Source organism: Ornithodoros turicata, chromosome 1 (genome assembly GCF_037126465.1).
Source record: "Ornithodoros turicata isolate Travis chromosome 1, ASM3712646v1, whole genome shotgun sequence".
Taxonomy (NCBI): domain Eukaryota; kingdom Metazoa; phylum Arthropoda; class Arachnida; order Ixodida; family Argasidae; genus Ornithodoros; species Ornithodoros turicata.
The window spans coordinates 104,864,134-104,889,527 of NC_088201.1; the positions used below are offsets into that span (position 1 = coordinate 104,864,134).

Genomic DNA, 25,394 nt, shown 5'->3' on the forward strand with positions numbered 1-25,394 from the left:
TTAGCCGAAATCGTAAAGAGTTTTTTCTGCAGCCCGACGATCCTTCATGCACACATATTTTTACCCTTAACTTTCGGCGTCATTGCACATTTCACAGGCTCACCTTGAAACTAAAAACTGCACAACGGAATGTGAACGTTCACAGTGGCGAGCGGATGATGATGATGACGTGCGTTATTGTCGATGCTCATGGCGCTTTCTGCTTTTGCGTGGCGGTGCAAGTTAATGCAGCAGACGACGCTCAGCAGTGAACAGCGGGGAACGTTTCTTTGTTTTTGTTCACAGAGAAGCTCGCATACGGTTGGTACTGTCGTAGTTCTATGCACGTTATTTTATGGAGCTACTGAGTAAATGAAACTGGTGTAATATTACTCGCAGGATGCCAATCGAAATATAGCTGCTAAGATCCCGCATCAAAATCTTGCGCTATGTAATTATACGCATGTAGTTATTAGTTGCGGCGAGACTGCACCACACCTTCGTTGTTATGAAAGCTGTTAGCCTAATTGGCTGTATCACAACACGTCCGATATTATACATCCACAGTCCACGTCAGCACTGGATAAATCCAGGATATTTATGGATATTTTGGGACATCCAGGGGATATCCAGTGGACATCCATCATGGACCTGGACGTTATGATCAAACTGGGATGTCCTTGGGACGTTGATGGTTGTCTGGGTAGTGACTTTTCTCAACTGTCCGGCTGAGATTACGGAACAATTGGCACCAGTGTCTACTCTGCAGTTTAGTTTCACGTTCTCGATCGTAACCTCAGCAGACCAGAGATCGCTCGATGCGACGTTATTTACGGACAGCATTTGCAAGAAGTAAGTGTCTTCTTCACGTTCCACTTCAAGGACCTGTTTTGCCTTCGGCTTCCTTCTATATTTCTTTCGTTGTCCTTTGCTTCTGCACACACTGGCGAAGTGGTTAAGTTTACCGCAGCTCTTGCATTCCTTGCCTTGCGCCGGACATGCATCTTTATCGTGCGTATATCCACACTTCGAACAAGTTCTCGTTCGCTTCGTGACCGCGTGAACTTCCTTCACTTCATCTTTTTCCTTCTGGATATCGTCAAACTGCTGCTTGCTGAGCTCTCTCATCCGACATGTTTCTATAACCTTCTCACATGACGGATTTTCCGAGATCAGCCTTTGCTGAAGTTTCTTGTCGCGAACTCCAAGGATTATGCGGCTACGCAGCATGCGTTTTTCCAAGGTCCCGAACTCGCAGCTAGCAGCGAGTATCCGAAGCTCTGTCAGCCACTCGTCAAATCGCTCCCCTTCTTTCTGGTTTCGCGATCCGAACAGAAATTCGTGGTACGTTAAATTGAGCGTCGGTTTGCAGTGCTCTTCCAGTTTCTGGATAAGCTTGTCGACATCATCACGGTCCGCTTCGGTTTCAAACCGTAGCGTATTGCATATCTTCCTTCCTTCTTCACCCAGTGTAACCAAGAAGGTCGCGGCCTGAACTTCCTTTGGCTGCGCCTTTAGATTTGTCGCTGTAGAGAAGAGTCTAAACTCGCCTTTCCACAACTTCCAAGCTTTCCAAAGATCGCCGGTAACATCGAGTGGCTTGGGTGGAGGCAGGATACTTGTCATCGTTGCTGCTACCAACGTTGAAGTCATCGGCGTAGTAGTCGTTTCCATTGCGAACTTCTGCCAGCTAGGGCTAATCCTTTCGCTTCGAACGCTGGCCACGTCATCGACGTAACACCGCTGCCACCATGTCACGCGTGGTGCAACTCTTTATTCGTCGTCTTTCTCTTTGCCATCTCGCGAGCCTATACAGAGCGCTCGTCGTCGTTAACACCATTACAGAGGGCAGAAATCGAAACCGCTTTTCGGCTGCTTGTTTGGAATAGTTCACGGCTTCGCAGAGAGGAAACGTTTCAGTTGTAACTTGGAGGCACCATGTAGGTTCGTTATCCATACAAAGAAAGACATTGACCAGGTTCTCGTCAGAGACCCTTTAAAGCCTCGTGTCGTGATCCGTCTGCAAATTCGGTATGCAATTTTCGAATTCTGCCCATGTGGTCTTGTCAACCCTTTTTTCCCCAAGTAGACATGTATAGAAATCAAAACATTCCTTCTCGACTTCTTCTTGAGTTTCGTGGACTGTACCGCCGGATGATGCGGTTTTATGGATTCGCTGCGTTTTTCCTTTGCGTTGTCTTGTACCCCAGCAAACCAGATACATCCAGGAAATATCCGTAAGATATCTCGCCCGGGACGTTGGGATATCCAGTGGAGTTTGCCACAGATCCGTTTTACATCCATGCGATATCCCAGCGACTAGCATTTCTGCCATGTTTGTAGATCCACTGAAAGTCCCTGCGACGTCTGTCACGGATATTTGGATATATACGGGAGATTACGAATATCGAACATATTTTGCTTTTAACAATTTTGTGCATCAGATATTTAGTGATTGTAGAATGCGTAGAGACCACTGCAACTGTGCACCAGCAAATATTTATTTGCTGTGTATATGCTGTGTATATTTATTTATTGTGTGTTTTAATCCATTTGGTACTATTGGGAACAAAACATTACCTTAGCCTAACAGGATTCACCACAGTACAGCAACACCGTGGGACACGCCAGCATGAGTGCCGAACCCTGCCTGCCTCACTTGGACCACTTGGGAAAACCCGCAGTAACCTCTATTTGCGAGCTGGATGGAACATATACTGAAATACATATCGTTACACACACGTTCGTTAGGGGTAGCGTGGCGTACATAATTTGTAACGGTGACGAGGATGTATCTTCGCAATTCCTGTGTTTCTGCATCAATCCACAGTATACCCAACAACATTTCTGTCATCCCTTCCTATCGACTACTGTGTTTTTAATTCAGGTTACTGTCTCTATAAGGACAAACAAATATTTCCTGGATCTCCCATAGACATCCCTAGGATCTGCAGGCTGCTTGTCAGGGGACATTCAAACATCCAGAGCGCGATATCCTTCCAACATACCAGGGACATCTGTTGTTTACTGGAGTAAGCCCAAAACGCAATGAAATTGTGCGATATCCCATAGATATCCTATGGATGTCGAGATATTCAGGACGTTCGCCACCTTGTAGGGATGTCCCAGGGATATTAATGGTTTGCTGGGTATAATCCTCGCGGAAACGCACGGTTGCCTGAAAAACTCGGTTTCACTAGATTGCACTAACAACGCGCTCAAGTCTTCCTGTAGTTCCCTGTATGCCTCTTGTTGTGCTGCAGTTTCAAGTCCAGTACTCCTTAAATATCGCAAACCCCATCTAATTGTGGAAACATTTTTTTTCCTCTCTCGGGACCTTAATTCGCCCCATTTCTGGAAAATTTGCACTGCACCTTCTTTGGCTCTTTCCCACGACTCTAGAGATAAAATGCCGTTCGATAAAGCGGTCTCCAAGTAGCATTTTACTTCCTCTACGACGACATCATCTTGCAGGAGGGTTGTGTTTAACCGCCACCTATTCGGCATTTTGCCTCTCCCCTTTCAAGAGTTACCATCAAGAGGTCATGATCGCTGACAAAAATCTGATCACGAACCGCGATACTAGTTAAGTCAGCGCATACATATGCCCTGTCTAGCCTGACGTGCCTTCCCTGCGCGTGCAAAGTATAACCCGGCATCTCCTGATAGAGTTCCCACACATCATTCAGTTTATAAGCAGCTACTAATCGTTTAAGCTCCTTAACTTTCCACGGTCGGGGTGACTCGTTACCCCCTACCTTATCACTTTTCTCACAGAGAACACAAAGTCACCTGCCAGAACAAGTTTTCCCGCCCCCTACAGGTAAGCATGAAGCGACCTAAAGAAAACAATCCTTAAATAATTGTCAACTGGGCTGTACACGTTTACCACGTTAAACAGAAATCCCCGAAACCTAACATCAACTCTTAGCACTCGCCCTTCATCATCTCGTGCGTACTTGATTAGATCACCAGTGAAGGATCTAGACATGCATGCAGCTACGCCCCTCGCTCTTTTCGCCGAAGCGAAGCTGTGTATTGATGTCACCCCCCTTTTCTCTTCAATTGTTTTTCTGGCCTGATAATGACACAAAATGTGTTTCTTGCAGACACAGAACGTTTATTTTCAACTTTTCAACTATTTCTTTTATTGCGTTTTGCTTTTGCTCTGACCGTAAACCTTTAACGTTCAAAGTGGCTGTTCTAAGCATGTAAAGATCGTAAACTCACACAAAACACAAAGCTCACTACATTTTGTTTGTCGAATAAGTTCATTGACAGTGTTTCTTCTTTTTCGCAACATTACCTTCCTCCTCTGGCCCTGGGGGAAAGAGCAAGCTCCGCCACTTGTCCAGGAAGTCGATACATGATGATCCTTTAGAGAACCACTATCCACCTCACTTTCCGACGAGAGCATACGCTTTTCCCTGGTCACCAGAACTTCCTGTTTTTTTGCTCTGCATACATTTCTGCCCCGTCGTTCTGCACGTTTCCCTTATCTGGTTTACTGTGCTTGCCGCCGCTGTCCGCCACATTTTGGACCGGCGTCTACACGTGTTCTGGTTGTGCATCTGTCAACAAGGATGTAGTGATCCTGTTCCGGATAGCGTTGGTTGATGTACCGTCTTGTTCTTTAGCGTTTTCTCCCATCTTAGCATCCGCCGAGTTTTCGAACGTTTGACTCTCCTGTTGCGTCACACGCGACGTGGTGCTGGCATAAGTGCTGATGTTCCATGACACTATAGAGTTGTCTGCTCCACAGTGCTTACATCGAACCTGGGAACTTGCTCCAGGGTGTCCAAAATCTCCGCATGTGCGGCACTACTCCACTTTACAATTAAATAACATATGCCCCTTCTCTCCGCATTTACGGCAGGTTTGCGCATGTTTGCGTAAATGCGCAGAGCTTGAAAACCTTCTTTGTTGACGTAGTTGGGTTCTTCTGTCGACATCTCCGTTAGTACTTTCTGGCTTCCTTTTTCAAGTGTTGGGGCTTCTCGAAAGTATTCCCTCTGTACTGCAATTACCTTCCCATACAAACCGAGAGTAGACTTCTTCACACTTCAGTAGACACATCTTCGTTAGGTACTGAATCGCCCACCCCATTACCATCCAATGTATGTGTGTGTGTGTGTTCGTTAGGTACCCCCACCGGTAAAAAATATACCGTAACAAGTGTGGTGTAAAAAACAACAACTTTATTTTGAGAGGAAGAGTGGGGAGGTTCATCGCCAGAGGCGATACTCTACCCCATTGCTGATGGGGATGTGGGGAATAAAATAATGAGCCCCTTCACGATAACGATCGAAGTCCGATGGTGTCCAGAAATGTCAAAAGAGCTTTGAGCGCAGATCGTTGCTGGGCTGAACTGGGCCAGGGACCATGCAATTTCGATAGGGAGAAGGGGCGAGAGTCCAGCTGACTAAGAGACTCGGAGTGGTGAAGAGAGAAAGTGGTGTTACTCGCCAATGGCACTAATGGGTATCCCCGTACAGCAATTTCTAGGACCCTTTTTTTCAAGAAGGCCTCCGCCGCATCTTGCGTCTTCGTTGTCACTGTGAAGCTCCCACCACCAAAAGGGTTCACGGCTCGCGCAGCTGCACCCACCGCCTTCAATAAGCCTTGCAGAACTTGAGACATCCTTATATCCCTTGCCGTCTCGAGTTCAAAGCTGAAATCCCTGCAGATTTTCCGTCCGTTGGCCATTCTCCCCAACACTGTCTGGAAGGGGTCGCTCGGAGAAGTCACCGTCGAAAAGTTCCTCTTAAACATGAGCCGCTTCGGAGCAGGTTGATCCTGGTAGAATGAACCCTAGCCTTCGCAAGCTCTTTCGGCTTTATTGGGCCATCATCAGCAGTAAGCAGGCAGGCAACGTTTGAGCGGATGGTGTTAGAAGGTCACGTATCAAAAACTGATGACGAGGATGTGATACTGTGATATGCCTGTCATTGCGACCAACTTACATTGGGAAAGAGGCGTGAAAAAGAAGGGGGCTTTTTCGATGAATGTCATATTTCAATTGTTCTTGTTCCCAGGCAACTTGAAGCTTGTGTTGTGTGTGTCTCTTTGTATGTTCGAGCTGCAGAGCAATTACGATCCATGTAGTTCGCGATAGCTCCAGGTAGTCCCATACTATCCCATAGCTATTCATATAGTAGTCATGGTCATAAAATGTGTACGTATCTATAGGGGTAAACAAGGGAGCACTCATAACATGTCATATGATGCGGGTAGACATACTACCCCGTGGTAGTGCATGGAGTAGTCCTAGTCACGAAAAGTTAATTTATAGTCGTAAACATGGAAATACTCATAACATGTCATATATGATGCAGGTAGTCCCATACTACCCCATTATAGCGCATGAGCAGTCAGTTATCAAAAGTCAATTTATAGCCATAAACAAGGAAATAGCCATAACGGGCCATGCCGGTAGTCCCATACCATCCCACAGTAGTGCATAGAGTAGGCATAGTCATAAAAAAAGTCAATATATACTCGTAAACAGGGAAATAGTCAAAACAGGTCATAAATCATGCCGGTAGTCCCATACCATCTCATAATAGTGCATACAGTATTCATAGTCATAAAAACTCAATTTATGGCTGTAAATTGAATTTAAAAATAATTAATTAATTGCACTGAGGGAATAGTCAATACAGGTCACAATTCATGCCGGTAGTCCTAAACCATCCCATATTAGTGCATACAGTAGGCATAGTCATAAAAAGTTAGTTTATTGCTGTAAACGACGAAACAGTCAAAACAGGTCATTAATCATGCCGGTAGTCATATACCATCCCATAGTAGTTCATAGAGGAGGCATAGTCATAAAAAGTCAAGTTATGTTTGTAAACGAGGAAATAGTCAAAACAGGTCATCCCACACAGATAGTCCCACACTGTCGCATTGTAGTGAAAAGAGCAATGAAAAGATAACCCGATAATTTAGGATTAAATTCCACGGCATCAGGATTAAAATTGGTACAACCAGGATTAAATTTAACAGAAGAAAGATTAAATTCCACGGTATAAGGACTAAAAGTGGCGGCGTAAAGATTAAATCCAGCCAAGCAACGAATAAAAGGGGCAGAATTAATATTAAATTCCACGGTATAAGGACCAAATCCAGCGGTATAATGATTAAATACGACAGGGAAACCTGTCGTAGGTCGTGGTTCTATTGATATCAGTTCTCTTTTGTTTTCCTTTACCTTTTTCTTTCACAAGCCATACACAACAGTTGTTAAGTGCCTCGCTCACAGAGAACCTACCATGATAGTTAATGGAAGCCAAATGACTTTATACTTTTATGAGTTCAGTGTGGATTTCCTGTTTCGGATGCACTTCTGCAAGACATCCGATATCATTAAGTATTCAAATAAACGAAAAAGTAAAAAGAAAGGAAATAACCAGCGTGTGCCAGTCTCTTACCCTCCAAGGTAACAGAAATCAAAGTGGAGCTCTCGCAGCATCAAGCCTGAGTAGGCTACGCAAGTACACGTGCCAATATCCTGGATGGAACATGTGCGTTGCTACCGAAATGGTCATAAGGGTGTGGGAAACTATCCCAACTAGAGATAAAAGAGACACGTCCGGCCAGCGAGCTCAAAAACGAAAGAATGAGTTATTCTGCACGGCCTCGCGCTGAAGCGCGATGCGTGGGCGGCGCTAGCTGGCCAGCTTCGTCGTCGGCAGTCACCACAGCTGCCCCCCCCCCCCTCCACTCTCAGTGTGCTGACGGTACGGGAAGGTTATCATGTCTTCGGATGAGAGGGCGCATGGGGTACGTAGTCACTCCAGGTGACGTGCTTCACCTGTACGAGCGAATGAGGCGCTGGAAAGGCTTGTCCGGAGAGGGAGGAAACGGGAGGAGCGTGGTCAATGAATGCAGGCTTTAGCCTGTCGATGGAGACGAATTGATGTTGGCCGTGGACATCGATGACAAAAGTCTTGGGGGAACGGCGCAGAACCTTGTAAGGCCCAGAATACGGAGGCTCGAGTGCGCGACGAAGACGATCCGTCCGGAGGAAAACGTGGGACGTTGTACCCAATTCCGACGGGACGAAGGGAGGTGATGATGCTACCGCTCGGGTCGGGGTGAACTGAAGCGTAGCAAAAAAGCTCGTCTGAGGCGGGCGAGGTAAGCAGGCTGATCCGTGCAGGGGACGGATGAAGGTACAAAGACGTCGGCGGGCAGGCGGAGCGGGGTTCCATATACCAGACCGACAGCCAAGATCGACTTTAACTGCCGCGCGGATGCCTAATAGGATAGACGGGAGGTGATCCGACCAGCTTGCACGGTCACCGTGGGCCATAATGGCTTGTTTGAGGTGACGATGGAAACGTTCCACCAGGCCGTTGCATGCCGGGTGGTAGGCGGAACTGCGAATGCGCTCGGTCCCGAGTAGGCATAGGAAAGCTGCGAAGAGGTGGCTCTCAAACTGCGGTCCCCTGTCCGTGACGACTTCCTCTGGACGCCGAACCGCGAAATCCAGGCGGACAGGAACGAGTGCGCAACGGTCTCGGCAGTCGAGTCCTTCATGGGAGAGGCTTCCGGCCCTTCCGGCCCGGCTTCCGACGCAGGTCAATAGGTAACGGTGGCCCTGTGATGAGGGTAGAGGCCCGACAATGTCAAGATGGACCGTGCTGAACCTGGCGCTGGGAGGCAGAAAGGTGGCGAGAGGAGACACGGTGTGCCTATGGCATTTGCTGAGCTGGTAAGGAATGCAAGTGCGCACCCAACGGCGGATGTCCTTGCGCGCTCCTGGCCAAACAAACTGTTGAAGAATCAACGCCGTGGAGGCGCGGACTCCAGGGTGTGCGAGGCCATGGAGGGAGTCAAAAGCAGCCTTCCGCAAGGTAGCGGGAATTACTGGACGAGGCTCAGCATTGGTAGTGTCGCACAGAACGGGCCGCGTGCAGCCAGGCAAGGGCAAATCCTGAAGTTTGAGGCTTGTTGAATGACCGTTACGAAGGGCCACTACGTTCGGGTCACCAGTGTGGGAAACTATCCCAGCTAGAGAAAAAAGAGACACGTCCGGCCATCGAGCCCAAAAACGAAAATGATTTATTCTGCACGGCCTCGCGCTGAGGCGCGATGCGTGGGCGGCGCCACCTTGCCGGCTTCGTCGTCGGCAGTCACCGCAAGGGTTTGTGAAATGAGGGGACACATTCTGGTGGCAGAAGGTGTCTGTGATTGTTTTAATCCGTTTTACTTCTTTCACGCAATGGAAAGTACACCTCTATGGATTAGATGTCACTTACACGTGCTTAGTGGAGCAATGAACGGTAATCACACGTGGAACGTGACCTCTCTAGACGTTTGGCTTCTCTTGAACTTAATTGTCCACTTTGTCTCCACAAAGTCTGGTAGTAGCTCATAAGCACCAAATGCTCATAACCTCCAAAAGCTCAAAACCTCCAAACGCTCAAAACCTCCAAATGTCCATATGCACCGAAAAAAAGTTGGTGGTTTTGAGCGTTTGGTGGAAATGAGCAGGAGGGGAGAAGCTGCTCATAAGCACCACACGTCCAGAACATCCGAATGCTCATATGGACCGAAAGGCGGGAGACCACAAAGGTCGTGTCTTCCTCTCCCGCATTTCGAACAAGGTCTTAGGGTGAGAAAGGTAGAATGAATGGCGAATACCAAGGCCGCTTAATGTGTCAGTTTGGATGTTGATGAAGTTTGAATTTGGCTGAATGTGTGGGCTTGAATGGGCTCTTGAGTCAACGGGTGTTTGAACGTGACAAACACGTCCGCCGTCGCTCTTTTATTGTCATGAGCGTGCAGCATGTTCTTAACTGGTGGCAACTGGCTGGTGGCAACTGGTGGCTACTTTGCGAGACAACTGTTATCGTGAGCTGTGCCACAGCTCGCTTGGCTCAGTGGTTAGCGTGCTGATCGTGTCACGCCGAGACAGGGAGGTTCCCGTGTTCGAATCCCGGTGCCGGCTCTGCTGTCTAAGGTTTTTCATGGGTTTTCCTCAGACGCTTTCAGACATATGTCGACACAGTTCCTTTAGAAGTCGGCTCAGGATGCACATTCCCCAAGCCTCAGTCGTGACGTTGCCCACCTCTGTGAGGCCGACAACGGCGAGACCTTTCATCATCACCACAGTGGATTAAATTCGCCTACCTGAGGTAGAGTGTGACTGACAAAACGTCTATGAGAGAATGTGACCAATGGAGGAACAAATATAATCAACATGGAACGCTGTCTACTCCATAGCGGCCAAAGCCATGCTAGATGCTAAAGTAAACAGAAGAGAAAAATAAACTGAAGAAATAAAATTAAACTGAATATATGTTAGGGGATCAATGATAACAGCCTGTGAGCTTGAACTAGCGGTGCAGGAAGGTGGCTTGACGCTGCACAGCGTCGCACTCAGCCACTGGCGTCATCGAATGGTTCTGTAGCATTCGTACAGTTCCACAGTATAAGTTCTGTGTCGTGAAGTGTACATTAGAAGTAGTGTTGTCATGTGTTACAACGTGTCTGCTTTTGCATGTTCTTGCCTATTTAGGTGTTTTTGAGGGCCTAAATACCTGTATATTTGCACGGTTTTAGCACGTAAATTTCCGAGTTCTACTTATAAGAGGAAGTAACGTTGATCTTGAATCCCTAAAACGGTGGGCAGACAGAAATGAGTTGAAAACCAGTCATTCGAAGAACCAAACCGGATGGAGTTCCGTAAAAATTTGTCCGGAAAAGTTGGTCCCGCAAAACTTGGTCCCTGGTTGCGTAGCGGGAAAAAATGGTCCCGCGCGGTTCCCCTATTGAAAAATACTTCAGAAAATCTTACAAAAGAAATCTCTCAGACTGCTGAAGGAATTTCTATGGGGTTATGAGACTAAATCTTACAAAATTTCTCTCAGAGTTTCTTACAGAGATCCTGTAGGATTCCAGGGAGGATTTCTTACAGGCAGGGGCAATGCAGCTTTCTTACAGGGTGGCCTGTGAGGTTTTCTCACAGGATTTCTTACAGGCCTCGAGACCCGCAAGAAAGCCTGTGAGAAAGTGTAATGGGCCACCCTGCAAGAAACATTCTAAGAAAGCTGCACTGCCACGTATGATAATTGAAGGATCTCATACTTACTTGCTGAGAAGTATTGAGAGTAAGCCGCATGCCGTCACTGTAAGGAATGTTGCGGAACATTTGTGGCCCAGCCAATAAGTTCAGAGAGGCATGACCCAACGCATTGTACACGTACTTGAAATGTCCAATGCGACGACCAAGAAATTTCTTCATGTGATTATGACAACTTTTTGTTTCGCACATTGGGAACGCGTAGGCTTTCTTCCGTAAAAGCATCATCCAACTTTCTCGAGACGAGAATGGGTTACGACCACGTACGAATCCAATTAATTTCCGCTCGCTGCCGTTTCTTCCGAGTTTAACCTAGAAGAAACAGCATTTTAAAAAGCACGGTTAAAACAACATATGTGTGCGTGAGAGATAGGCATAGAAATATGTAACATACCGTTTGCCCAAAGCACAGTTGCTATAACCATCTCACTGCATTCTACCTTCCATTCCTCAGAATACGTGCGAACAGGGGTGAAGACGCATAAAGAATGAGAATGCGTAGTACGGACGATTATATACCACACACACACACACACGTGCTATATACCTCAAAAGCGACGAAAATCCTGAATTTCTGGCGATATTTGCATGAGATGGGTAGCTGCGTCCATGCGCTTCAACGTTTCAAAGCAGACTAACGAATTTGCTGGCAGTTGGAATAAACGCTGTTTCTGAATCACGCTGTTTTCTCATAGAAATCACAAGGCCAGACCCTGAATTATCCCACAGGATATTTTCACATTGGTGTGCCTGTGATGATAGGTATTCGAATCTGCATCCTTTGTGGGAAATTCTGAGAGACGAAGACGCTTCTGTAAGAAATTCTGAAGGAATGCTATGTTTCTATGAGATTTTCTGAAGTATTTTTCAATAGGGTCCGTGCGCCCAAAAATACAGAACCGTCGATGTGAACATCTGATGAGCCGGATCATAGTGATCAAGTGCTATCATTCGCCCTCCTAATTTGTTCGAAATTGGAAGACATACTTTTTTAATTGACATTAATCTCAGTGAACAATAAATGCTGCGCATGCCATTAAATGAAGAACAACGTCTGTTGTTTCTTTCTGTTCTGTTTTTTTTTTTCGTTCTTCTGTTCCTCGCTTTATTTCGGAGTACAGACAATGCGACAGGATCAGGAAGCAATTCTGCAATGTCTTCTACCTTCTCTTAAAAGTGACAAAAAAAAGTGAGAGCCGTCTTTCTGCAGAACGAAAATTCAAATCTCAGTTCTTTTATATTCTCACTGATCTGGCCATATCTTCTGTTTCGTCGATCAACTCGTGGAGTGGTAAAAGGTTGTTTCGATTTCTGTAAAACGCTAACCGCTTGGAGCAATGTGAATGAGAGTTTGAACTGGAGAGTCGCAGCAAAACTTTTATGCAAAAATGGTAGACATTGATGCCAACCAACACATAATGCAATATCGTTTGGTGTCATTGAGAAAAACAGAGGACGCCAAACAATTTTTAATGTACACATACAAGAACGCCTCCAGGATCAGGAGATATATCTGAATCCGTCCATTTGCGTAAGGATTCTATTTTCTTATCACGCCAGTTACTGTCGCTGGTGCTGAAAGAAGCTTCAGCTGAATGAAACTGATCGATCAAGAACATCCTGCGCTCAACCAAGAGAGATGTCAGGCCTTCTGAGTTTATAGGCTGCATTCCAATACCCCGGTTAGTCGACTTCCTAGCGGTCTATCCGGAAGTGCCGCCATGTTAAGTCTCGTTCCAAATCTCGCCAAGTCCGCTATTCAGTCGGCTATCGTCTAGTGCGCATCGATGCAGTCTAGTCATACGCCTGACCATCTGACAGCCGGAATGGCTGACAGCGGGAAACGCTAGTACCTGCTGCGCTTGCGCCGTACTCATTTCTCGCGTGAGCAACGAGATGGCGCCACAGACACCTCGACTAGGCAAGCCTGTTCCAATAGTGACAAGCAAAGGAGTCTACTCAGCTGCCTAGTCAGGCAGCTTCGTGGGCGCGAGGTATTGGAACGCAGCCATAGTCAACCGTAAGCAAGACTATCATATCTCTAGACTATGACGCATTGATTAACCAACTCGCGAAGAACAAGGCTTGAAAGAGGGGTCTTGCGTAAATGCTCACTGTACGCCTATAGGCACCGCACGCTAAAGTTTTCGGCCGACGCCCGCGCCCCCACCAGGCGGAAAGTGGCGTAACCTCCAGTTACCTGCTGTGCAGGCTTGTACAATAATAATAATAATTGGGTGTTTACGTCGCGAGACAACTGAGATCATGAGCGACGCCACAGCGGTCGGTCTGTGGATTGCTTTTGCCCACCTGAGGGTTCTTTAACGTGCGATGAAAGCTCATCACACGTGCTCAGCTCATCACAAGCTTTCAGTGAGTGAGTTATCTCACCCTGACGGGAGGAATCACGTGTTACGTGACCTTCTGACGCCATCCACTCAAACGTTGCCTGCCTGCGTACTGTTGATGAGGCCCAACAAGGCCGAAACAGCTGTCCAGTACTGGCATGGCGACGTTTGAGTTACAAACATATGCTATACGTGCAGCCAAAGAGCTCCGGCTATTTTTTTCCTTGTATACTTCACTGGCTTTGCACTGGGCTTTCAGTGAGTGAGTTATCTCACCCTGACGGGAGGAATCACGTGTTACGTGACCTTCTGACGCCATCCACTCAAACGTTGCCTGCCTGCGTACTGTTGATGAGGCCCAACAAGGCCGAAACAGCTGTCCAGTACTGGAATGGCGACGTTTGAGTTACAAACATATGCTATACGTGCAGCCAAAGAGCCCCGGCTATTTTTTTCCTTGTATACTTCACTGGCTTTGCACTGGGCTTTCAGTGAGTGAGTTATCTCACCCTGACGGGAGGAATCACGTGTTACGTGAGCTTCTGACGCCATCCACTCAAACGTTGCCTGCCTGCGTACTGTTGATGAGGCCCAAGAAGGCCGAAACAGCTGTCCAGTACTGGCATGGCGACGTTTGAGTTACAAACATATGCTATTCGTGCAGCCAAAGAGCTCCGGCTATTTTTTTCCTTGTATACTTCACTGGCTTTGCACTGGGCTTTCTGTGAGTGAGTTATCTCACCCTGACGGGAGGAATCACGTGTTACGTGACCTTCTGACGCCATCCACTCAAACGTTGCCTGCCTGCGTACTGTTGATGAGGCCCAACAAGGCCGAAACAGCTGTCCAGTACTGGCATGGCGACGTTTGAGTTACAAACATATGCTATACGTGCAGCCAAAGAGCTCCGGCTATTTTTTTCTTTGTATACTTCACTGGCTTTGCACTGGGCTTTCTGTGAGTGAGTTATCTCACCCTGACGGGAGGAATCACGTGTTACGTGACCTTCTGACGCCATCCACTCAAACGTTGCCTGCCTGCGTACTGTTGATGAGGCCCAACAAGGCCGAAACAGCTGTCGAGTACTGGCATGGCGACGTTTGAGTTACAAACATATGCTATACGTGCAGCCAAAGAGCTCCGGCTATTTTTTTCCTTGTATACTTCACTGGCTTTGCACTGGGCTTTCAGTGAGTGAGTTATCTCACCCTGACAGGAGGAATCACGTGTTACGTGACCTTCTGACGCCATCCACTCAAACGTTGCCTGCCTGCGTACTGTTGATGAGGCCCAACAAGGCCGAAACAGCTGTCCAGTACTGGCATGGCGACGTTTGAGTTACAAACATATGCTATACGTGCAGCCAAAGAGCTCCGGCTATTTTTTTTCATTGTATACTTCACTGGCTTTGCACTGGGCTTTCAGTGAGTGAGTTATCTCACCCTGACGGGAGGAATCACGTGTTACGTGACCTTCTGACGCCATCCACTCAAACGTTGCCTGCCTGCGTACTGTTGATGAGGCCCCACAAGGCCGAAACAGCTGTCCAGTACTGGCATGCGACGTTTGAGTTACAAACATATGCTATACGTGCACCCAAAGAGCTCCGGCTATTTTTTTCCTTGTATACTTCACTGGCTTTGCACTGGGCTTTCAGTGAATGAGTTATCTCACCCTGACAGGAGGAATCACGTGTTACGTGACCTTCTGACGCCATCCACTCAAACGTTGCCTGCCTGCGTACTGTTGATGAGGCCCAACAAGGCCGAAACAGCTGTCCAGTACTGGCATGGCGACGTTTGAGTTACAAACATATGCTATACGTGCAGCCAAAGAGCTCCGGCTATTTTTTTCCTTGTATACTTCACTGGCTTTGCACTGGGCTTTCAGTGAGTGAGTTATCTCACCCTGACGGGAGGAATCACGTGTTACGTGACCTTCTGACGCCATCCACTCAAACGTTGCCTGCCTGCGTACTGTTGATGAGGCCCCACAAGGCCGAAACAGCTGTCCAGTACTGGCATGGCGACGTTTGAGTTACAAACATATGCTATACGTGCAGCCAAAGAGCTTCGGCTATTTTTTTCCTTGTATACTTCACTGGCTTTGCACTGGGCTTTCAGTGAATGAGTTATCTCACCCTGACGGGAGGAATCACGTGTTACGTGACCTTCTGACGCCATCCACTCAAACGTTGCCTGCCTGCGTACTGTTGATGAGGCCCAACAAGGCCGAAACAGCTGTCCAGTACTGGCATGGCGACGTTTGAGTTACAAACATATGCTATACGTGCAGCCAAAGAGCTCCGGCTATTTTTTTTCTTGTATACTTCACTGGCTTTGCACTGGGCTTTCAGTGAGTGAGTTATCTCACCCTGACGGGAGGAATCACGTGTTACGTGACCTTCTGACGCCATCCACTCAAACGTTGCCTGCCTGCGTACTGTTGATGAGGCCCAACAAGGCCGAAACAGCTGTCCAGTACTGGCATGGCGACGTTTGAGTTACAAACATATGCTATACGTGCAGCCAAAGAGCTCCGGCTATTTTTTTCCTTGTATACTTCACTGGCTTTGCACTGGGCTTTCAGTGAGTGAGTTATCTCACCCTGACGGGAGGAATCACGTGTTACGTGACCTTCTGACGCCATCCACTCAAACGTTGCCTGCCTGCGTACTGTTGATGAGGCCCAACAAGGCCGAAACAGCTGTCCAGTACTGGCATGGCGACGTTTGAGTTACAAACATATGCTATACGTGCAGCCAAAGAGCTCCGACTATTTTTTTCCTTGTATACTTCACTGGCTTTGCACTGACTTTCAGTGAGTGAGTTATCTCACCCTGACGGGATGAATCACGTGTTACGTGACCTTCTGACGCCATCCACTCAAACGTTGCCTGCCGGCGTACTGTTGATGAGGCCCAACAAGGCCGAAACAGCTGTCCAGTACTGGCATGGCGACGTTTGAGTTACAAACATATGCTATACGTGCAACCAAAGAGCTCCGGCTATTTTTTTCCTTGTATACTTCACTGGCTTTGCACTGGGCTTTCAGTGAGTGAGTTATCTCACCCTGACGGGAGGAATCACGTGCTACGTGACCTTCTGACGCCATCCACTCAAACGTTGCCTGCCTACGTACTGTTGATGAGGCCCAACAAGGCCGAAACAGCTGTCCAGTACTGGCATGGCGACGTTTGAGTTACAAACATATGCTATACATGCAGCCAAAGAGCTGCGGCTATTTTTTTCCTTGTATACTTCACTGGCTTTGCACTGGGCTTTCAGTGAGTGAGTTATCTCACCCTGACGGGAGGAATCACGTGTTACGTGACCTTCTGACACCACCCACTCAAACGTTGCCTGCCTGCGTACTGTTGATGAGGCCCAACAAGGCCGAAACAGCTGTCCAGTACTGGCATGGCGATGTTTGAGTTACAAACATATGCTATACGTGCAGCCAAAGAGCTCCGGCTATTTTTTTCCTTGTATACTTCACTGGCTTTGCACTGGGACTGGGCTTTCAGTGAGTGAGTTATCTCACCCTGACGGGAGGAATCACGTGTTACGTGACCTTCTGACGCCATCCACTCAAACGTTGCCTGCCTGCGTACTGTTGATGAGGCCCCACAAGGCCGAAACAGCTGTCCAGTACTGGCATGGCGACGTTTGAGTTACAAACATATGTTATACGTGCATCCAAAGTGCTTCGGCTATTTTTTTCCTTGTATACTTCACTGGCTTTGCACTGGGCTTTCAGTGAATGAGTTATCTCACCCTGACGGGAGGAATCACGTGTTACGTGACCTTCTGACGCCATCCACTCAAACGTTGCCTGCCTGCGTACTGTTGATGAGGCCCAACAAGGCCGAAACAGCTGTCCAGTACTGGCATGGCGACGTTTGAGTTACAAACATGTGCTATACGTGCAGCCAAAGAGCTCCGGCTATTTTTTTTCTTGTATACTTCACTGGCTTTGCACTGGGCTTTCAGTGAGTGAGTTATCTCACCCTGACGGGAGGAATCACGTGTTACGTGACCTTCTGACGCCATCCACTCAAACGTTGCCTGCCTGCGTACTGTTGATGAGGCCCAACAAGGCCGAAACAGCTGTCCAGTACTGGCATGGCGACGTTTGAGTTACAAACATATGCTATACGTGCAGCCAAAGAGCTCCGGCTATTTTTTTCCTTGTATACTTCACTGGCTTTGCACTGGGCTTTCAGTGAGTGAGTTATCTCACCCTGACGGGAGGAATCACGTGTTACGTGACCTTCTGACGCCATCCACTCAAACGTTGCCTGCCTGCGTACTGTTGATGAGGCCCAACAAGGCCGAAACAGCTGTCCAGTACTGGCATGGCGATGTTTGAGTTACAAACATATGCTATACGTGCAGCCAAAGAGCTCGGGCTATTTTTTTCCTTGTCCGATAGCATGCAAGATAACAGCAGTGGTGACACTGCTCCTCTGTTGCCCGATGGTGAAACTCAGTCTGGCATATTATCAGTGGTAAGTATGCTGCCTAATCGATTTAACAGAGAGATTACATCTTTATTTTTTATTCTGCAAGAGTAACAGGAACAACAGATTTTTTTTTTCTGCTGTTTTGCAGGGAACACAGACAGAGGTGGCCAGTGATGATGCCAGGAGTGACTTCACAGTTTTCATCTGTACAACTAGCAACGGCACCAGCTGCACACGGATCAGCCACCGTACCCAGACTGCCAAAGAAGTTCAAGCTGTCCCCGACATGAAGTCAAGTTTCGCTGAACCCTCTCAGCGCACTTGCCTATTTCAGGGCTACGTGACAGTTCATGAGGACTCCGCTACACTGCAGGACTTATGTGGCACAAGCCCACAGGCATTCGCCCTGCTCCTCAGTCTCCTCAGCAACCTCCGTGTAAGGGAAGTGGACGTGACCGTGCCCAACAAGCTGCTGCTATTTCTTAAGAAACTGAAGATGGGGATACCATTTACCAGCCTTGGTGCACTGTTTGGTGTCCGACGCTACACAGCAGCAAGGATATTTTTCCTCATCCTGGCAAACTTGGTAGAAGCTGCAAGGAAACTGATATTCGCACCTTCAAGAGACACCGTCCGAGCAACGCTTCCCCAGTGCTTCTTGGAACACTATCATACGTGTAGGTACATTATTGACTGCACCGAAGTCAGGACCGAGACTCCAGCTTGAGTGGAAAAACAGCGAACTCTCTACTCCAACTACAAGGGGGGCATGACTCTCAAGTTTCTTGTTGCTATTGTTCCCAATGGACAAATCGCATTTGTTTCGGGGGCATACGGAGGACGTGAAAGTGACACTGCAATAACCGTGCAGTCTGGCTTTCTGGACCTTATTGAATCAGGGGACCTCGTTCTAGCTGACCAGGGATTCCCTGGCATAAACTCACACCTAGGTGATAAAGGTGCAATTCTTGTAATGCCCCCATTCTCATCGGGAAGTGCACAGTTGAGTAGCTCGGAAATGGAATACCACATATCACATTGCCCAAGTCAGAGTCCATGTGGAGCGTGTTATTCAAAGGTTAAAAATTTACAATATTCTTAACCGTACTGTGCCTGCAGATCTTGTCCCGTACATGGCTGACATTTTCCGCATCTGTGCGGTGCTTGTTAATTTGCAGCCACCAGTTTTTAAACATTTAAGCAATTAGCATTACCATTTGCATATTTGACATGTAAGCTCGTGAAAATTTTAATGGTGGTTGCTTTGTGATCGGATCGAGGTTACCGAATCGATCGAACAGTTACGACCAGTTCGAACAGTTATCGATCGAACAGTTACCAAAGGATGCTGGGATAGTTGTGATCCTGATCAGGGACAAGACAGTGATGACGTGTGGTATTGTTAACTTTGCTGAAGGCTGTACAATCTGTGTACTGGTGATGTGAAGTAAAAGTTCTCGTTATCAGTGTTCATTCATGACTGCACTCAAGAAGTTTGAAGGGAGTTTCAGTTGACGCTAACAAATTATGCAGGGAACAGTATATTTACATGATCAGACGACAAGTCTATTCACATTCTACTATGTACAACAGTCTGTGAAAATTCAGGAAAACAGATTCAGGGATATACAGGAGTAACTTGTGTGCACAGGCAAATGCCTGATACAGCTAAATTTTGTTTTTACACCTCTGCACAATCTGCGGTAACATATATGTGAAGTAGAATGTCTCTAGCTTGGGAATCAGTTCACTGAGGAATTCATCATCTCGTTCAACCCTCACGTTAATGAACGGTGCCTCGGAATATACAAAAAAGAAAGTTTCTGCTACATTCATGACATACATTCCTATCTGTATCTGGGTGAAATACTGATGAGACTTCTTCAAGCAGAGCTTGCCATCATCGTAGTACAGGTACTGGACGTAGCTGGTGGCAGTCGCGTGGTCGATAATTGACTGTCCCTTCCGACCAAACGGGCATTTCACTTCCAGAAGGTACAGCCCGTCGTCCAGTCGCACTACGCCGTCTGGGCTTGCGCTGAGCCCTTGCTGTCCAGGATGAATCAGAAGCCCAGCCTGAAATATTTGATGAATCTTATGTACTCTCCATTATTAAGGTGTGTGATGTTCATACCTCATATACAATTGCAGGAAACTTCTTCTGAAATTTTCTCACTGCACTGCTTTCCATCCGCGTGCCTTTAAAATATTCCAAACACAAGGTAGTCACAATGACAGTCACCATCAATACTATCCATTCAAGTACCCAATGTCCACAGTCGGATTCACTTACCGTATGCAGTGGCTGCCGTTTTCAGTGGCCAAGCAGTTTTCAAGCTTGCGGCAAGTTTCTCGAAATCTGCTACTCTTGTGCGGACCCTATGGCATTCAGTGCTGGTGAGACGTGTCAAGCTCTCCTGAAACCACCTGCGCATGTAAGAGTTTCTCCCTTAGGATAATTTGAGGCTGTACAGCTGTGTACACTAAACCTACCACGTACACAGTGAAATCACTGTATTTCATCAGAGATGAGCAGCAAATACATGAAAAGACGACATCATGCACACATAGTTCACCTTCCATTTGTCCTCTGCCCACGTGTGTTCATGCCCATAGTAACTGGGTTATCAGCGGCTACAATATATCTGTAAAATGTGGCTCTCTCTCGAGATATTTCTTCCAACCAATTTTTCCTCACAGAGAGGAACTTGTTTTCCGGGTAAAGTCTTACAGCCGTCATTGCATGGAACTGTGGTCTCCCTGCATTACTGCTCGAAAGCAGCTCGGCCAATAGCCCCCCGTCATGCATGTCAACAGCACTGTCAACAAGGGAAGCTAAAACGCTTCCGCACGCCTTTTCGCCTAGATCTTGGTACTCGAACTCCGCGTTTTGGCTCAGTGAAGTGCACATGCCTGGAAAGTGCCTGAGGACGTACGTTGGGGACACTGGTCTTCAGCTTGTTTTCAATGATCCAGGTGGTTCTTGAACGTTGAGAGAATAGATTACATCTTACAACATGCAATCACAGGGTAGGCTCTTGAAACAGCTGAAAGTACTGGAACATAATACACCTGGCTTAATGGCCCTGAGAGCTCCACATGTAAATTAATTCACGTAGACACTGCTTTCCGTGAGCATTTGAATTAAAGCATGCTGCGTGATATCCGTGTTGAGCATTTGACGTTTGGCTAAGTTTACAAAGCAGCTCATTCAAAAATGCGGAGAAACTTACTCGGGTAAACCTCTTCAAATGGTCGCCGCAAGCCGCTGTTCGCTGCCCTGTACCCAGGTCGACCCCGCGCCTGCGGTAGTCCAGTGCACGAATCATATTCAGGGCAGTTCACCGTCGCAACAACAGCCGCAACATGTTTGCATCGGCCATTAACACCACCCTTGCACGTGCAATGTGCAGAGTCGATCACCCGAGGAGTAGAGGGTTGAAGCTGCATAATAATAATTCAACGTTAATGTGCTGCATTCAACGCATGCAAGGGCAACTCACCTGAAGCGTAAAGCCGTACGTACGTGTACTCGTCTGCGCCAGGCATTGAGCCGTCAGTTTCGACCTTCCGTCGCTAAACACTTCCTCTCGTACAGCTTTCACGTGGTTTGTGTTCCGCAGGAGATTTCCTTTCTTGACATTACTTCCACGGAGGTGGATTCCGGGATCAATGGGAGGAAACCCACCGTATAAAACTCGCGTGGCCATCGGTCCGCACGCTCTGAAAGCCTTCTCAAAACAATGGCTGGCTCGTTGGTACAAAGTCAAAATGCGCGGAGTCACCACAGAGGGCGCGCTCAGGCAAACGAACACGGCACCCTCAAGCTAGCGTTCGGTGCCTATGTATGGATAATATAAGCCCTACATAAATATCGTATTCCAGCTTCTGTAAGTGAGCCCGGACATATGTTCGGAGGAGGCCACGTTATTTGTTGCGACATCCCTGGGACCCGAATGCCTTTCGAGCTAGAATTAAGTCTTTTGCCCTAGGCTGCCTCCATCTCTATGAAAATAAAGCTCAAATTAAAATACATAAACGAGAAGGCGCTATTCGTTCTGGCTACATACGAGCAGGGTCAAGCTGTTACATAAACTTCAAACTGATGCATTAAGCGGCATTGGTAATCGCCATTCATTCCACGTTTCTCACCCTATGACCTTGTTCCAAATGCGGGAGAGGAAGACCCGGCCTTTGTGGTCTACCGCCTTTCGGTGCATATGAGCATTCGGATGTCCTGGACGTTCGGTGCTTATGAGCAGGTTCCCCCTCCTGCTCATTTCCACGAAACGCTCAAAACCACTTACTTTTTTTTTCGGTGTATATGGACAGTTGGAGGATTTGAGGATTTGGTGCATATCAGGCACAACCCAAAGTCTTGCACCATGGTGTTGTCAGTGTAGCTCTCCCGACTGTGGCTTCGCGTTTCACCTTCATTTTGCGTAATTTTTAAATTTCGTTCCTTAGCTTGGTGAGATACGAAGCTGGATGACATTTCTTCCCGAACTGCTTCTTCCAGTTCAGTTCAGGTTCGTAGCAACACTTGCATAGCCAGAGGAGGTTCTAAGGGTTCAAACCCGCAAAGTGGTAATTTTAGTAGCGCGTTTGGGGCATGAAAATGAGGGAAAATACTCCTCTCGCATGTCACGTGCCCATACAACTCCTCCCGAACTATTGTTCTGGCTACGCCGCTGTGTAGCAACGGTAATATATTGCGTAGGTACGGATTCGTGTAGGTATTCCTGTATGTGCAAATTCTTGAGGTAATGAACTAGCTATCTATGCATTGCACGGTTTAGGAAAAGAAGATATACAATTAAACGCAGTGACAGCCTGGGTAACCTTTGGACGCTGTAGCGACAACAGCATGCCGTCGCTCCCCAATAGGGAGAGTGAGAGGTCGGCACACAGAGGAGAAATCGAGGTGCCGGCTGTGGCATTTTCTCACAAAAATACTTTCGTGGCCTGTGGGGAAAAATATGATGTATTGTACACGGTTAGATTGTGGGTTTTGCTATGTAGGTCAGGCTGGACGGCGTCAAAAGTACTGGCTCAGCGAACACAGGAGAAAAGCGGAGTCTTTGTCTGTTGTGAACAATTGTTCCCCGGCCTACGATGAGGCAAGTGTCCTGGAATGTGTTCTGGATCCAGTAGCCAGTCTGTTAAAGGAATACAAAGAGACTGTGAAGAGGAGAAATTGTGTAAGTGTGGCATCGGTCGCCCCCTCGCCACCGATTCGGAAGTTGTTGGGTACGTAGGTGATTCTTGTCATTAAAGGGTTTGCTGTGTTCGAGAACGTGTCATGTCGTCCTTCCTCTGTCCCTTTCTCGGGTCCCTTTTTTCACCATGTACCAACTGGCCTGCACCCTTGCCCTTTTGCCATTACCGTTATAAGTGCATTTGTTGACTTTGCACCTTATGCATGGGATGTGTAGAATGATAGAGAAAATAACACTGTACGTAATTTATTGCCTTCAAGAAAACTTCAGGCTTACACACATGTTCGTACCGCAAATTTCCACTGCTGGAACATGATTTTACGACACACATGAAACATTGTCATCATACAGTCAACCTTTACGGATAGCAACAAAAGAAGACAATCAGTAGCCATTCCAAATCGCAAAATTCCACTAACAACCACTGGTCAGCATTATTTCCCAAAACTTAAGGTCTTTCCATGCAGGACAGACAGACACTTCTACTTAGCCGGTTTTCGAACGCAACCTCCATAGCCACTTGACCCAAATACGCTGAGCGCGTGGAACATTCTTCGACCATTTACCCTTTTGTTGCCGCTTTTTCCTGTCCCACTAGTCTTTATTCTCGAGAAGGGCTCTGGGCGAGAGCTTGTATCATAGGGAATAATAAATAAATGCTTCATCTCTTCCTGTTTTTAACATTTCGAAGCTAGACTCCGTTCCCATTCGTGTGTCAGTCATATGCGATATGCTACACGATACCTGATACATAAAAATAGCGAGTTTAAATACATCAAATGGGTCAAAGTCACATCTTGCCATGTGTTTCGGCCCATTCCCCGCGTAAAACAACGGGGATCGCCATCTTGTGGGGCGGTTGTTGCCAACATCGCAACATCTGCTCCCTAGATTTGTACCGAAGTAGAAATTATCTGCGAACAATGTGCGCCGAGCATGCCATTTCTCAAAATAGCCACTTTAATCCGTATCCAACCCAGCGTGAGTTATGGCTGCCGTCGCTCTTCAATGAGTGTGTCGATGTGTTCACGGTATTTCTAGAGCTTGCCGGTGCCGCGACGCTGGAGAAATCGCAAAAAAAAGGAAGAAAAAGACGGCGCTGCCTAGAGTCACTAAATAAGCTACGCTACTTAGCTTATTTAGTGACTCTAGGTATTTCTAATCACTGTGGACGTACGATCCTGTGCGTTCTCTCCAGTTGTGTCTGTGGACTGTGATGTTCGTTAAATATTGTGATGCTTGCCAGCCAGTTGAGGCTGCTTTAGATGACGAAGAAGATCCCCAGCGTAATTCGACGACGACATCGTGCGAAGAAGTGACTACATTTGTATATTTATACCCGTCGTCCCGCGTATTTTGGCTTAAACACTTCTTCGTTAGTGCGCAGATTATGTTTTGTGATTGCCAATGAACGACAGTGCTTGAAGTAGGCAGCTTCGTTTTAGCTTTCGCAAGTGAAGATGTTTTCTATCCCAAGTACCTCATGGAAGAATTTTCTCCTGCAACGACCCTGAAAACTATGTTGCGTAGGTTTGCCACTGGAAATTGTTACTATTACTAATTGTTACTAATACTGTTAAAAACGCTATTCCTAATTGCAAATAGTTTTGCGACTGAATTGTGGAATAATAACACACAGTGTATTATAGTGTAGACTGGATTTATTCGCAAATATATAATTGGTAATCGGTTATATTTGATAAGTCGCATAATATTAATAATAAGTAATATTATAATGTATATTATATGTAATAACATAATATAATAATACGTGATAAGTTGCATAATCGCTTCGAATCCCTCGCAAGTACTCCATGAATCAATTTCAACCTCCAAGTAACTTTTCTCTTAAAGGAACATGGAAATCATTTGGAACATATATTTTCCCATCGCTTGATATGAACGTACTACCTTCATAAACTGACACGTAAAATATTTCCTTCGAAAAGCGCGAATTTCCTGAAAAAATTAGTTTGCGAAAATGCGCTCCGCGGCGACAGTCTCCCCTAAGCCGAGTCTGGCGTGTGGTGACGTCAGGCGCCCGATCACTTCATTGGCTGCCGGAAGCGTCCGCTCCCAGCCAGAATCGTCTGCTAGCTCCGGAATCGCGGCGACTTACCGACTGAGACGCTGTTGCTATTTATTTGCGTTTCAGATTCACTTGCGTTCTTGCATGATTTGTCTCGTACATTTTGCATAATACAAGACTGCCGGCAGTGTAAAAGGTGTGGCTAGGCCTCTGTGTTGCCGTGACGGCCCGGGTTGAGGCGGATCGTACACGGTTGTGGTTT

General features: G+C 47.0%; 2 protein-coding genes across 2 annotated transcripts; both read right to left on the bottom strand.

Moving 5' to 3' along the window:
* Positions 1–552: 552 nt before the first annotated feature.
* LOC135381606 (uncharacterized) lies at positions 553–1,605 on the bottom strand. The gene has a single exon (XM_064612556.1). The coding sequence runs from the start codon at positions 1,603–1,605 to the stop codon at positions 553–555; it is 1,053 nt and encodes a 350-aa protein (XP_064468626.1).
* Positions 1,606–7,735: 6,130 nt separating this feature from the next.
* Positions 7,736–11,233, bottom strand: LOC135381622 (uncharacterized). The gene is made up of 2 exons (XM_064612557.1): positions 11,081–11,233; positions 7,736–8,920 (listed from the first exon to the last, which is right to left on the bottom strand). Exons 1-2 carry the CDS (start codon positions 11,231–11,233, stop codon positions 7,736–7,738), a joined length of 1,338 nt encoding a protein of 445 aa, XP_064468627.1.
* Between the last annotated feature and the right edge of the window lie 14,161 nt (positions 11,234–25,394).